General features: G+C 38.7%; 1 protein-coding gene across 1 annotated transcript in view; it reads left to right on the forward strand.

Annotated features, from left to right (window-relative positions):
• The window catches only part of kdrl (kinase insert domain receptor like), a 46,691-nt gene extending 40,444 nt beyond the window's left edge, over positions 1–6,247 (forward strand). Inside the window, exons 28-30 of the mRNA XM_041990125.1 lie at positions 898–976; positions 1,166–1,266; positions 4,774–6,247. Coding sequence (XP_041846059.1) covers positions 898–976; positions 1,166–1,266; positions 4,774–4,957 — 364 coding nt within the window. The 3' untranslated portion in view covers positions 4,958–6,247. The remainder of the gene's footprint in view (positions 1–897; positions 977–1,165; positions 1,267–4,773) is intronic.
• Positions 6,248–14,110: the final 7,863 nt, after the last annotated feature.

A 14,110-nucleotide genomic window follows, 5' to 3' on the forward strand; every position in this document is an offset into this window, starting at 1 on the left:
ACATGAGTCAAAATGTTATCTTATCCCATCAAATATTTTAATAAGTATTTTAAATCTTGGCTTAAGGTTTTCCAAAGTCAACTGACATCTGTTGACTTTGCTAAAGCCACTATGAATTTTATTTTCTTTTAAATTTTCCTCAGACATCTATGCCCCTTATGCTCCCTTTATGCCTCCCTCAGGATGAGCTTTTACACCTCTAGCTCCCTAAACTTTTTATTCAGAACAAACATTATTTCAAAATTAATTTCAATCTTCTTTTGTTTGATGACCAGATTTCTGTGAACTTCTTAAAGCATTTAAAGGAAATAAATCTCCTTGTCTACCAAACACATAAACCAGTGCTCAGACTGTTACAGACAAACAGAAAAGCCAATTTTAGGCTGAGAAAATGTCCAAAAACAAATATTGTTTCTGTTATGTTCTGATTAAACTTAACATGAGAACATTTAGATCTGACTCAAGGACAATAAGAAACCTGCCTGGGATAATAGAAAATATACACTTCAGCTCTCGAGCTTTCAGTACTGCAGCTCTTGTGAGTAATTTCCCCACAAAACACTGAGCCAGCTTCAAGATTTAAATCCACTTAGAATAATATTTGTTGAGCTGCTGGGTTTTAGCAGGTCCTCCAAGTATGTTTATTGAGTAACTGCTGAAAAGCAGCATTGACAGTTACCCCTAAAGCTAAAGTGAGCTGCCGTTTTAGCCGCTAAGTGTTGAAATGCAAAGCAAACAATGTGTGTTTTCAAAGGACAATGTCATAGATGCTGCATATTGTTGATGTAAGTGATTAAGTTCCTGCGGTTTTGTTGCGGGACTTGATTTGGTTTAATCAAGGGATTTTCTGAACAGCTTCAGAACATTTTCATTGTTTGGATTTCTTTTTTTCTCCAGGAACATCAAAATCCGTCCTGCTAGTGTGAAAACCTTTGACGAGGTCACCATGGAGAACGGGAGAAATGAGAACCAAGAGGCAAGTTGTTGAAGCTGAAACTGATGCTCTAAAAGAATTTTTCATCTTTTTTGCTTTATTTTTTTTATTTCCTTGTTGTGCACCTAATGATCCAGTAAAATTTATTTGTTTGCTTTATGTAATGTTGAATAAAGAAGAATCAACTTGATGGATTGAATTATTTACCTTCTGTTTCTTCATCCTCCTCAGGGTCAGTCGGACAGCGGGATGGGCCTTTCTTCTGACAACATAAAGACATTGATGCGCTTCGAATCGCTGACAGGACGACCTCTGAGTATCATAGCTCTAGCGTATGTATACCTCACCATAGACTGAAACTCACCATGCACCACAAGTGACAAATCCACACAAACATGTTCAAAATGATTACAAAGTACCTGCTTGGAAACCATCCTGCTGTGCTGGAATGTAGACACTATAAGTGTCATACAAACACAGAGTTTCTTCTACCTAACAAAGAAGTCAGCAGCTAGTTTTCCCTTTTGTCTTATGGGTGAGGCACAAAAGGGAAGTGGGAGGGGGAAAGCTTGAGGGTGACAAACTGAAGGACTGAAAACAAAAAAGGAGTAAGGTTTAGCTGTTGTAAAGAGAAAACACTAAAAACTCTTTGTTTCCACTTAGAGCATTGCTGAATGAGAAACCTCCCAGACTGATCTAAGCCATGTCTGTTAAGGCTACAAAAAAATCAAATAAATGATGTAGACCCTCCTTTTTTTTTCTTTTTTTTTTTTTTTTAACAGAATCCTGCAGATTTTTTTATGTCTTTAAGATGTGGATTTTGAAAGCACATAAAACTGTTGGAAAGGGCAAAGAGACAGAGACAATATGTTCTCACTTTAGAGGTTAAGTCAAATATGAGAAAGATTTCTGTAAATCCCTCTCTTATGAGGATTTTTAAAGGTGTCTGAAGACTTTAATGTGAGCTTTATAGCAGCTCAGTGACACGGTTAATTTACAGGGTCAAACCCCTGAACTCAGTAATTACTCTTTAAACTATTCCTCATTATTCTGCTTCTGCCAGCACAGTTGCAGCTATTAATAATCCAGCAAAGCATTATGACTGAACTCAAAGAGCTTAAATGAAGAGCAGCAGGGAAGTAACTTTTGAATTTTAGTTAAGTTGTAAAAGAAAGAGTGTTAACTTGCGAAAACAACATTAATGTGTTGTAAATTACTAAGACTGAACATGTAAACAACTGCTAGGGTGGATAACCTAGAAGGCATGCTTTGCAAAGCTCACAAACCCATCTTAAGCACTGTAATTAATTTACATCTCACCAAACTCACAATGACACACCCACAGTGTCCTTTAGATCTCAATGCTGAACATTGAGGACTCGCTACAAGCCTGCTTGTCCCATCAGGGCCTCAGCCTTGCACAGAGGATCAGCCCAGGCATCCAGAGAATGATATATATGTCAAGGGGAGGACTTTTCTTGCTGGCCAGACACTTAATCACTGCAACCTTTGGACTTACAAGGGTTTACAAGGGCCTCCCCTGCTGTAGTTTCTCTGAGCAGCAGTCCACCTGATGCTCCCCCCACTCTTCTTGCCTCACTTCTCTCTGCCAGAGGGATGACATTTGACCAGAGATTTTCAGTTAAAAATACTCCCAAATTCTCTAAATTTTGTTGCAGTAAAATGATAGAAACACTTTATTTACTAGTCATTTCAATGGATGGTAAAGTCATTTATACCATGGGTTATTTTCGTATCCTGTGCCCCATCTGAACCCCTCACCCTTCTCTTGGAATTGTCAAGATAAGACTTAATTATTCTAATGCCCAGTTTAGCAGGTAGTTTATTAATCAGGACAACATTCCAGTACAGCGGCGTCTCTTCTTCCTGCTGGGAACCGACCCTTTTAGTCTCAAGAGGAGCTCTTGAAACCCATAGCAACGTCCAAGATAATAAGACTCAGTTACTCATATTCTGGGAGTCCAATGAAGCAGAAAAGCTCAGGATGATTGATTACATCATACATGAATGAGGGACAGTTTATGTGATTGTACAGCTTCACAAGGGGCATTCCTTAAAGGAAAGAGTACCAAAACAGCTCCCCATTGTGAGAGTGATTAAATCAAGCTAGAAAACAAACTGCCTTTCTAAATATGTACAATATGTTGAGGTGCACAGCTTGTTTACCCGTCTGCACTGAAGGACCTCATTTTACTCTGTTTTACTATGATTTGAACATTTCAGAATCAGTTCATAAATCTTTAGTAGCTAGTATATGCACTATATGCAAGAGTCAAGAATGACTTTTTATGTTTGGTAAAGTTTGTGGGTCTTTTTGCACTTAGGAGTTTATGTATTGTACTGGTGTGAAATGTGTCAGCTGTCCAGGTCTGTTTTCATGGACAGAAAAAGATTTCCAAGCCACGACCAATGGCTTTTTCAACTCTTGTTGAATTGGTAACCCTCTATAAAAGTCTTAAGCTGTGACAAATATTGATGACTGCCAATGCTAAGCATTGTACATGCAGAGAAAGAAAATATTTTTTTAGGGATGTTATATGGCATAAAACCAGTTTCCGAAATTAAATGAAAATAAACTTCAACAAATACTTTATTAATTCCCTGAGGGAACATATATACAGTGTCTCACAGAAGTGTGTACACCCCTCACATTTCTGCAAATATTTAATTATATCTTTTCATGGGAAAACAGTATAGAAATTAAATATTATTTATTATATACTTTTATATACAGGACACCAAACTTTCAAAACTAAACTATGATATTCTGTATGTCAAAGTTTCACTTCTATAGTGTTGTCCCATGAAAAGATATAATAAAACATTTGCAAAAATGTGAGGGGTGTACTCACTTCTGTGAGATACTGTATTTAAAAATAATTAATTGTCAGTCATATTGTTCTGGAGGGTGATGGCAGTTGACAGGAGTGACCTCCTGTATCCTTCTGTCTTACAGAGTAATTGAAGAACCTCTGAGTCATTTTTCAGGACTTTATGAAAGATAATATGGATAAAAATACATATGCAAATGTCCAATGTGCAGATCTTTTTCTTTACCATGAAGCATCCAAGTTGAAAAACAAGGCACTGCAGGACACCTTTGTTTTAGCTTTCCACTGACCTTGTTGTGTTGACATTTTTGTACAGTCTTAAAGCAGTGTACATGGAGCACTGCTGCCACGCGAAACACATAATACTGCATTTTCTGTATTCCTGCTGTGTCTTTGCTAACTCGTCTATTTTGTTAGCTTATGTCACATTTCCCATCAGAACAGTCAGAAGAAATGCTTTGAATTGCCCACTGATTATTCACTTATATTTGAATTTTGCTTGTATGGTAAGAAGTCTTCACAGGAGACGACGAAGGAATTTTAGTTTTGTGGCTTTCTAAAGGAATAAAGAACACCATCATTCAGAATAAACAGTCTTATTCTTCACTAGCAGATACCACATGTCTCAGTGGGTAGAGTAGTCATCTTGTAGGCTGAGGGTTGCCGGTTTGATCCTTGGCCTGTTGAGCTCATGTCGAGGTGTCCCTGAGCAAGACACTGAACCCCAAATTGCTCCTGATGGATTGCGGTTAGTTGCCTTGCATGGCAGTTTCCGCCTTCAGTGTGTGAATATGTGTGTGAATGTGTGGGTGAATGGGTAAATGTGATGTATAATGCGCTTTAGGTATCATACCAGGTACAGTAAAAGCGCCATATAAATACAATTTACCATAGTATACAGTAAATAAATGATACATAAATTGATTCAAACTATAAGAAGTTGCTGATAATCAGCCATGATGTAATCATGTCTCTTTCTGTTTTCAGGATGAAGGCGGCAAGTAAGAGTAAAGAGTCTGTACTGAGTGACACAGACAAGGAGAAGTTCCTACCAGCTGTTCCCCCTTTGGATTTCAGTCTGGATGACTCGGTTCTGGACGCCAGTCTGGAGTGTCACAGTCCGCCACCTGACTACGACTATGTGGTGCGCTACTCCACCCCTCCTGTGTAACCTCCGCTGGCGAATTTGAGACTGATGTTCATTTCTGTTTTGACTATCCTCTGCAAGAGGAAAACACATGGTTCCCTCTTTAAGTGTTTAGAAATTAATCAGCTACACTACATCTTCCAACTTCCAGAGCGTCTGCTGTGCAACAAAAGAAACCTGTAGACTGTTAATTCCTTTACAGATTTTAGACGTGGGCTCACGCTGATGCTGCTGGTCCGTTCCACCTTCACTGTGATATGTCAAACAGCTGAAAACAGGCTCAGGTATTTCTTTGATGTACTGTGAAATATATAGCATTAATTACCACAGATTTAAACATTCATTGATGATGATGAAGAGTAATGCCCAGAAAAGACTATTCAAATTGGAAATTGATTAATTTTCAACGCTGTTTTAATCATTTTATTTTAATCTTATTAAGTGAAAACTGGCCAGTAATTTGTGAGGAATTATTTGAAAAAGGGGTCATTTAATAGAGACGCTGTTGCTACATTTGCCCGAGTGGAGGTTCATGTTTTCTCAAAATACAAAGCTATTTATGATCATTGTTTGTCGGATTTTATTAAAAAAAAGAAAAAAGAAAAAAAATGCTAAAGCAAAAAAGAAAAACGTGAAACTCAGGTTGATCCAAAGTGAAAGAGGAAAGGAGCACTCTAGACTAAATTGATGTTTTTAAGCTATATTTTGCTTTTGAAAATAACCAGTTAATGTAGGAAACAGGGTTCAGATTTAATATTAAAGCTCGATTCATCCTCTTGTGCCAGTTGAATAAATACTGTTTTTGTACATTTTCTCATGTACAGATGATTTTAGAAACACACAGTTAGAGCAAATCTTCATAGAAACAAATTATTCATAAAGCACTAGTAGAATTGTGTATTTATATAGAATGTAAACACTGTCACTTAGTCATCCAGTTCGTTCTGGCTCATATTTCCAAGTTAACCAAAGGGTTTTTCAGCTCAGTTGTCCTCTTATCAATGTGTTAAATTCCAGTGTTTTAATCCAGGTGTATATTCTTTTTTTGCTGCTGTATTTACTGATAGATAAACTGTGGGAATCTGCCTCCACAGAAAGAAAGTGTTAACTGTTCTCCATCCTGTGTTACATGCTTGTAAATCTTGTTAGCACCGATGCTCTCCAAAGACAAATGCTCACAAGATAAATGCTCACAGTACTAATAGAAAAAGAGACAAATGCTCACAAACAGATTTACAATCTTTATTTTTCAACATCAGAAAAAAAAAAAAATTAACTGAACATTTTGTTGCATGTCACATACGACATATCACACATAGGCCCGAGCTTGTCTTCACCATTGACTGACTAGCTGTCAGTTCTGCCATACTTACGTATATGTGGACACAAGTCCTAGCTCATCATTACTGCTCAAAAGTAACAAACTGAGCATCTAGAACTTCTCTAATGACTCGGTAGGTGTTTTTATACTGATCAACTCATCTATAAAGGGACCACAGCTTTGATTATGTCATGAAAATACTTCACACAATAGGTGTGATATGATGAATAATGTGAATTAATTTAAAAGTATTTGTACATATTTTTATAAATATCATCGATATGTAAACATATTTCATATTTGTATATCTTTATACTATCATTTTGTCACTGTAAATGTCGATTAGAAAACAATGTGTGAGCATTTGTTTCTTTTTCTTTTAGTGTTGTGAGCATTTGTCTGGTGAGCTCACTGTTACCTTTACATTTAATGTCCTAATTTTTAACAGGTTCTTTTCACAATTGTTTTTGTAATAAAGGATGCACTGAAGTGCTGTGGAGTAAACCCTTCAGTCACACCTGTATAAGAATGCACACACCATGTGTAAAAAGCAGCTAACTTAACCACTAAAAACCTGTGTTTTTCAGAGTAACTGCAGTGTAAAGTGAACCCATGTTTTTCCAAATGTTTTGTTTTTGTGGCGAGGAAATGATTATGCACTGACATTTTATTTCAAGTATAATTTTTTTGTTTTTGAACATACTTTGTTACATGTTGAGGGTCCCATGTTGCCAAGTTTTCAGATTTTAGTTTTAGTTTATATTTAACTCTTATCTATATAGAAGGAAATTAACATTTGCAGAATTATTATATGTTAGCATCATCAGAATCACACTTTAAATTCATGGATATTATTTAGTTGAGTCATTTCAGCCTGACTGCCAAGAGAAATGTGGATGTTATTGTTTGACAAGATGAAGGATCTGAAGGATCTAATGATTTCTTCAGCAGTTTAAACCTACATGTTCATGGAATGCAACAAGTTGGTCTTAATAAAAAGTGAAGTACCCGACACTGTTAACTGAGCGTATAATGAATAAAGATCTATATATTTATACATGAACGGCAATCTGAATTCTTATTTGTGGGAAACATACAAATTCATTTCAGTCACACAGCAGTGTGATGTTAGAAACTGTGCATGTACATTTATGACGCACAGATAACAAAGCTTAATGCATTAGTTGCTTTAAGCAATTCCTCCTCTAATACCACCGGGAGTGGCTTAGAGAAGGCTCTTTAATAACATCAGTGTATCAAATATCAGCTAAATCCATATAGTTCAGTTTTCTATTAAAAGTTTCCATGAATGTTAGAATGTTTTTCAGACCAAGAACAGATGATAAATTATTGCTACCTTTTCAAAGTCCTCATTTTTGCATTACTATTGCAGCTCAGAAAGAGTTTCAACTCCCATCTCCGGCAGATCTTCAACAATGTCCCAGGTGAGGCGGGGGACATTGAGTCCGAATGGGCTGTGTTCCGTGCCTCTATTGTCGAGGCGGCCAGCCGCAGCTGTGGCCGTAATGTCGTCGGTGCCTGTCGTGGCGGTAACCCCCGAACTCGTTGGTGGACACCGGCAGTAAGGTATGCCGTCAAGCTGAAGAAGGAGTCCTATCTGGCCTTTTTGGCCTGTGGGACCCCAGAGGCAACTGATGGGTATCGGCGGGCTAAGCGAAGCGTAGCTTCGGCGGTCACTAAGGCAAAAGCTCGGGCATGGGAGGAGTTTGGAGAGGCCATGGAGAATGACTTCTGGATGGCTTCGAGGAGATTCTGGTCCACCATCAGGAGGGGAAAGCAGTACTCCGTCAACACTGTGTACAGTGGGGATGGGGGGCTGCTGACCTCGACTCGAGACTTTGTGAGGTGGTGGAGGGAATACTTTGAAGACCTCCTCAATCCCACCAACACTTCTTCTGATGAGGAAGCAGAGTCTGGGGTAGCTGGTGCTGGCTCGCCTATCTCTGGGGCTGAGGTCGCTGAGGTGGTTAAAAAGCTCCTTGGTGGCAAGGCCCCGGGGGTGGATGAGGTCCGCCCAGAGTTCCTTAAAGCTCTGGATGCTGTAAGGCTGTCTTGGTTGACACGCCTCTGCAGCATCGCGTGGACATCGGGGACAGTCCCCCTGCACTGGCAGACTGGGGTGGTGGTCCCCCTCTTCAGAAAGGGGGACCGGAGGGTGTGCTCCAACTACAGGGGGATCACACTCCTCAGCCTCCCCGGTAAGGTCTATTCAGGGGTGCTGGAGAGGAGGGTCCGTCGGATAGTCGAACCTCAGGGGCTCAGAGTAGAGCCGCTGCTCCTCCACATCGAGAGGAGCCAGATGAGGTGGCTTGGGCATCTGGTTAGGATGCCTCCTGGACGCCTCCCTGGTGAGGTGTTCCGGGCATGTCCCACCGGAAAGAGGCCCCGGGGCAGACCCAGAACACGCTGGACGGACTACATCTCTCGGTTGGCCTGGGAACGCCTCAGGATCCCTCCAGATGAGCTGGTGAATGTGGCCGGGGAGAGGGAAGTCTGGGTTTCCCTGCTTAGGCAGCTGCCCCCGCGACCCGACTCCGGATAAGTGGAAGAAAATGGATGGATGGATGGATATTTGCTATTGTGTGAAAGCATAGCAGAAAAAAGTAGGAAAAAACAGGCAGCGCTAGTGGATCATAAGGTACAAGTGAGTGGCTTTATATCTTCAATGAGCTATGCACTTTTCTGCATGTCAAATTGGAAATTGTGGCTTCAAGAAGAGGAGTTCGTATTTCGAAGGTGTCATTGATGAACTGCAACTTCTCTCATATAAACTGTCCAGTAAGGCAAGGCAAGGCAAGGCAAGGCAGTTTATTTGTATAGCACATTTCATGTACAGGACAATTCAAAGTGCTTTACATAAAACAAAGACATTACAGATATTTAGAATAGTAAAAGGCATCAACACATAATCACAATAAAATAATAAATTACATTAAAATGATTAAAAGCAAGATAAGTTAAAAAAAAGTTACCGTGCAGATTTCATGCATAGGCGCATGAGAAAAGAAAAGTTTTTAACCTGGATTTAAAAATGTCTACATTTGGGGAAAGTTTAATCTCCACTGGCAGTTTGTTCCATTTGTTTGCAGCATAACAGCTAAATGCTGCTTCTCCATGTTTAGTCTGGACTCTGGCCTGGACTAGTTGACCAGAGTCTTTGGATCTAAGAGCTCTGCTAGGTTTATATTCTCTGAACATATCACAGATGTATTCTGGGCCTAAACCATTCTGGGATTTGTAAATGATCAGAAGGGTTTTAAAATCTATTCTGTGACTGACTGGAAGCCAGTGTAAAGATTTTAAAACTGGTGTGATGTGTTCAGATCTCTTAGTCCTGGTTAAAACTCTAGCAGCAGCGTTCTGGATGAGCTGCAGATGTTTAATGCTCTTTTTAGGAAGTCCTGTTAAAAGACCATTACAGTAATCCAGTCTACTGGAGATGAATGCATGGATGAGTTTCTCTTGGTCTTTCTGGGAGACTAAACTTTTAATTCTGTTGATGTTTCTGAGCTGGTAAAAAGCTGTCTTAGTGACAGCTTTGATATGGCTGCTGAAAGTCAGATCTGAGTCTATCAACACTCCCAGGTTACGAACTTGGTTGGTAATTTTAAGAGCCCGAGTCTCCAGGTGTTTGCCAATGCTGACCCTCTTCTCTTTGCTACCAAACAGAATAATCTCAGTTTTGTCTTCATTTAATTGTAGGAAATTCTCCCTCATCCAGGTGTTTATTTGCTCCAGACACTGACACATTAAACCAAGACTTCCTAGCATGTTTCATGAGAATGCAGAAAGTCTCATGTTAAATAAGAAGATATGCATTTTTAAAGGGAAATAATATGGATTTTAAAATGTAATGATTTTATTTACCTTTTAATATGAATAATGATTGATATTTTTTTCTGTCTATATATTATATACTGTGTGAATAAAGCAGCTTTTGACCCCTTATTGCATTGTCTATAAAAAAGATGAACTTTGTGTCACGTGATTAGATTTGCAGACATAACAAGCTAAATTTATTCACTGTTTTGCAATAAGAATCCAACCAGAACATAAAGACAAATGGAAAAGAACTGAAATTTTTTTCAGGAGAATTTTATTTCACCTTTAGCTATTTCCTGATATTCACCCCTTCGGATTTATTCAACTACCTTTTGGGACTGTCTCACACAAATACTGTAGGTTTCATATTATTTTTAACTCTTCATCAAATACCTCTGAATTATTCCCACAGACATAAATTTAAGTTGGAATGTATCATCAGTATCAGATGTCATTCCTGCTCATTGGACAGTAAAAGTCTCACTTCCTTGCCAGGATGAGGTGTCGGCAGCCTGTCTGTTCTCCAGGACAATTCCCATCCAAGTAGGAATGAAAAGGAACTCTTAATCGTCATGGTCTCGACCAAAGGGCGCCACACGGGGGGCTTCCTATGCTGTTACCAGAATAGGGTGTGTCCAAGGGGTCTACATACACGAGACCGGGCCTTTGACAGTCTCTGTCCGTCCTCACAACCTTTACTCTGTTTACAGTAAGGTGAGTGCCAAACAGTGAACATGTCAACAACTTCCTACGCGGACTATTTCCAGAATATGAGACGCAAACAAACAAGGGAAGGATGTTGGAACGGGGAGCTCATGTCATGACTGTCATGTGTTTTTTTCTGCCTCATGTATTTGCACCTACACGCAGTGTTTTTCCACACTGGCTCAGGTTTAAAAATCCTTTTCTGTGCAGCAGCTCTGCTTCTCAGTTAAAGCTCTGCACCAGGTTATTAAAATGTGTAAGCCGTAAGCTTGCAGGTTTTTTTTAACTGTCAAACCTTGTTTTCTTAACCATGTAGACCCACACATTCCTCTAATCCCTATTTGTTTGGCCTACTTTTACATGTTAACCCTAACCATTTGCAGCAAGAGAACAATGGCAAAGAAAGGAATTATATTTGGGAGGGAAATTAAAAGTGCTGTAATTGTTGAAAACTGTCCATGCCAACATTTGAGCCAGTAGTCTATTGCTTTAAGGCTTGTGGATAATAAGTGGGTCTTAGAAATGCATGGATGGATTATTCATGCCATATGCATGAATTTCGAAGGAAGTAAAACTCATGGTTTGTCCTATAATATTCCTTAACTGTGATTTTCCATTAATATCCTCAAAGATGGAGACCTTGGCCCATGTTCTGCTCTGTACTCATAGGACACAAGAAGCATTTCAAATAACCCAAAGGGGGTAACGCTATCTTATTTGATGACATAGATCAATCATATTTTTCATCCTTTGAATCTTATATGAAAAAGCCAAGCAAAGAAAATGCAATGCAGCTTTCATAAGCAAAAGCAGCAGGAGCTGGAAGTGTCATGCAGACTCAGAAACCAGAAAATGAAAACCAGAGTAAAATGAAGCCATAAAGTGTGCTAGTAATACACAAAGCAATAAAAGAATAAAGAAACAGTGGGCTTTATGTGTCATTACTTGCAGCATGAAATAACTGCAGAGGTACCAGAAATTTCTTTCAGCATTATATAGAATCGTAGAAAGTCATTTTATTTCTTTATTTATTTTTACAGCAGTTTAACAGCACATTACTCTTTGTTTAAGGGTGAGTTTGCTTCTGTTTGCTTTTAACTTAATTTGTTTTAAATTAATTCACAGTCCTCATAAAGCACATCTCATTTACACAAATGTGTCTATGCTAACACTCTGGTTATCACCAGTCAAGCAAGACACTTTATAGATCAGGAATGTCCAGCTTCAGTCCTCAAGGGCCACAATCCTGCAGGTTTTCTATGTCTCCCTGCTCCAAAACCTCCTGACTCAAATTAATGAGTAATTGTAACTGTTTTTACAGTTATATTGAAATATTTTTGTGAATCCACAGGAGCTCCTTCCTCATTACAGGTATTATTGTTTTTCTAAGCTCCTTTATTTAAACAGAAAGTCCCACTGAGGTTAGAAATCTCTGTTACAAGGGAGACCTGGCCAAGGTAGCAGCCAAATAAAAAGAAAAGAAAGCCGTTCATGCATTGTGTCCTCTCAAGAGAAGCAATGACATTCCTCCTTCACTCCAACTCTTTTTGATACTCTCAAAATCATCATGATATGAATATATTTGGAGATTATTCCATGACCACAGTGTATAGTAAGAAAACATTGTTTTACCAAAGTCTGTTAAAGCCCAGCTAACAACCAAAAGCCTCCTCTTACAGGCATGTAGGTGGTGCTGATGTATTCTGGAAGTTTAACCAGCAGAGCTTTAGAGGCTAACGTATACCAGTGTTGTTGTCGCCTATAGCCAGTGATGTCCATCCAGCTAAATCAATGATAATGTATTAGTGGGAGAAATTAAACAAAGAATCGTGATACACTAAACTGAGCTCCATTAAAGTGGAGGAGGCTGCATGCTTCTGCAGTATATGCATCACCATGGTCAGTTATGGACAGAAAGGTGGCTTCCACAACGTTTTCTTTGCAGAAAATGTGAAACATGATAAATAAATTTCTATTTTTAATTTTGAGTTTCTCAACTAGATAAGAAATATGTACATTAAATATACATTAAATAAGTTTTTCTGCAGTTCTCAATGGGTAGTATCTCCTATTTTGGTAACTAAGGGCACCGCCTGCTAGGCTTTGGAGGGGGCTGCTCAATATTTTTGTTTTTCTCTAAGATGTTCTGTTTTATCCTCAGGCATGATACTAACCTGTTGCTGATTAACCTAATTAGTTTCAACATGCTCCACCAGCTGTTTGTTTTTAGTACCACTTACCACTTGCCCTGTCCCAACTTCTTTTCAGACGTGTTGCTGCCATCACATTCAAAAAGAGTAAATATTTTTTATCAACAAGTAAAACGCCTCATTTTCAACATGTAACATTCTATCTTCTCTAGTGAATAGTGTAATGGTTTGTTAGATTTGCTCATCTATTTTCTTTTTTTTTCAGGATAGGGATGCATCTCAATGGTACATTTTCCACACAGGAAAAAGTGCACAAATTTCCCCCCAAAGCCCATAAAAACTGTAAAAGTAATGCGTAATGTGAAGCTTGTCATGGAATTACAAGAAAATAAAAATTTGCTGTCATTTTGTGAAATGTAACATAATGACCTGGATAAATTATTCCGGGTGTGATGCAAATTTCTAAATTTATGTCTAGTTTGTATCACACTTGATCTGCAGATTGTTTATGTTTTCCTCATTTGACAATTGCCCTCAGACCCCCACCCCCGACCACTTCCACAGCCTTTTCCCAAAGCAAACAGAGCTGCAAAAACACTCCATCAATCACTGAAAACAATCACTAAAAAAGAGCTGTTAATGAATTCAGGGAATAACTGAAGTTATTTGCAGCTTTGGAATCCTATCGTGCAATGTAATTCAGTATCTTTAAACAGTACAATGAAAAAAACAGTGAGAAAAGTTTCCTCCGCCTATATAGACGCCCTCTCAATGTTATTCCCAGACCCCTGGTCAAGAAGGTGAATGGTGGGTATTCCATATTCATGCCTTTCACCTAAATGCTGAACAATGAACTAGATTCTTTCCCATTAAAACACCTAACTTTAGTCCACCTTTAGTCAGAAAAGCAAAAGGCGAGGCAACATGTGCTAAATAAAGAGCATCTGTGCTTCAATCAGGACAAGGAAAAAACAATCAGCTCATTAGCGTCATGGTAAAATGTTGTCTTGTATTTTAGCTATAGGAATAATGATGATGAAGATGCTTCATTAGTAGAAAATGTTCATATTTTCCAAAAATTTTAAAGCATCAGAGAGTGAACATCTCTGGTTCTGACAGCAGTTCTTTGCTCTTTCTGTTTCCCTGAGATCATGACAG

The sequence above is a fragment of the Melanotaenia boesemani genome, chromosome 7, assembly GCF_017639745.1.
Source record: "Melanotaenia boesemani isolate fMelBoe1 chromosome 7, fMelBoe1.pri, whole genome shotgun sequence".
Taxonomy (NCBI): domain Eukaryota; kingdom Metazoa; phylum Chordata; class Actinopteri; order Atheriniformes; family Melanotaeniidae; genus Melanotaenia; species Melanotaenia boesemani.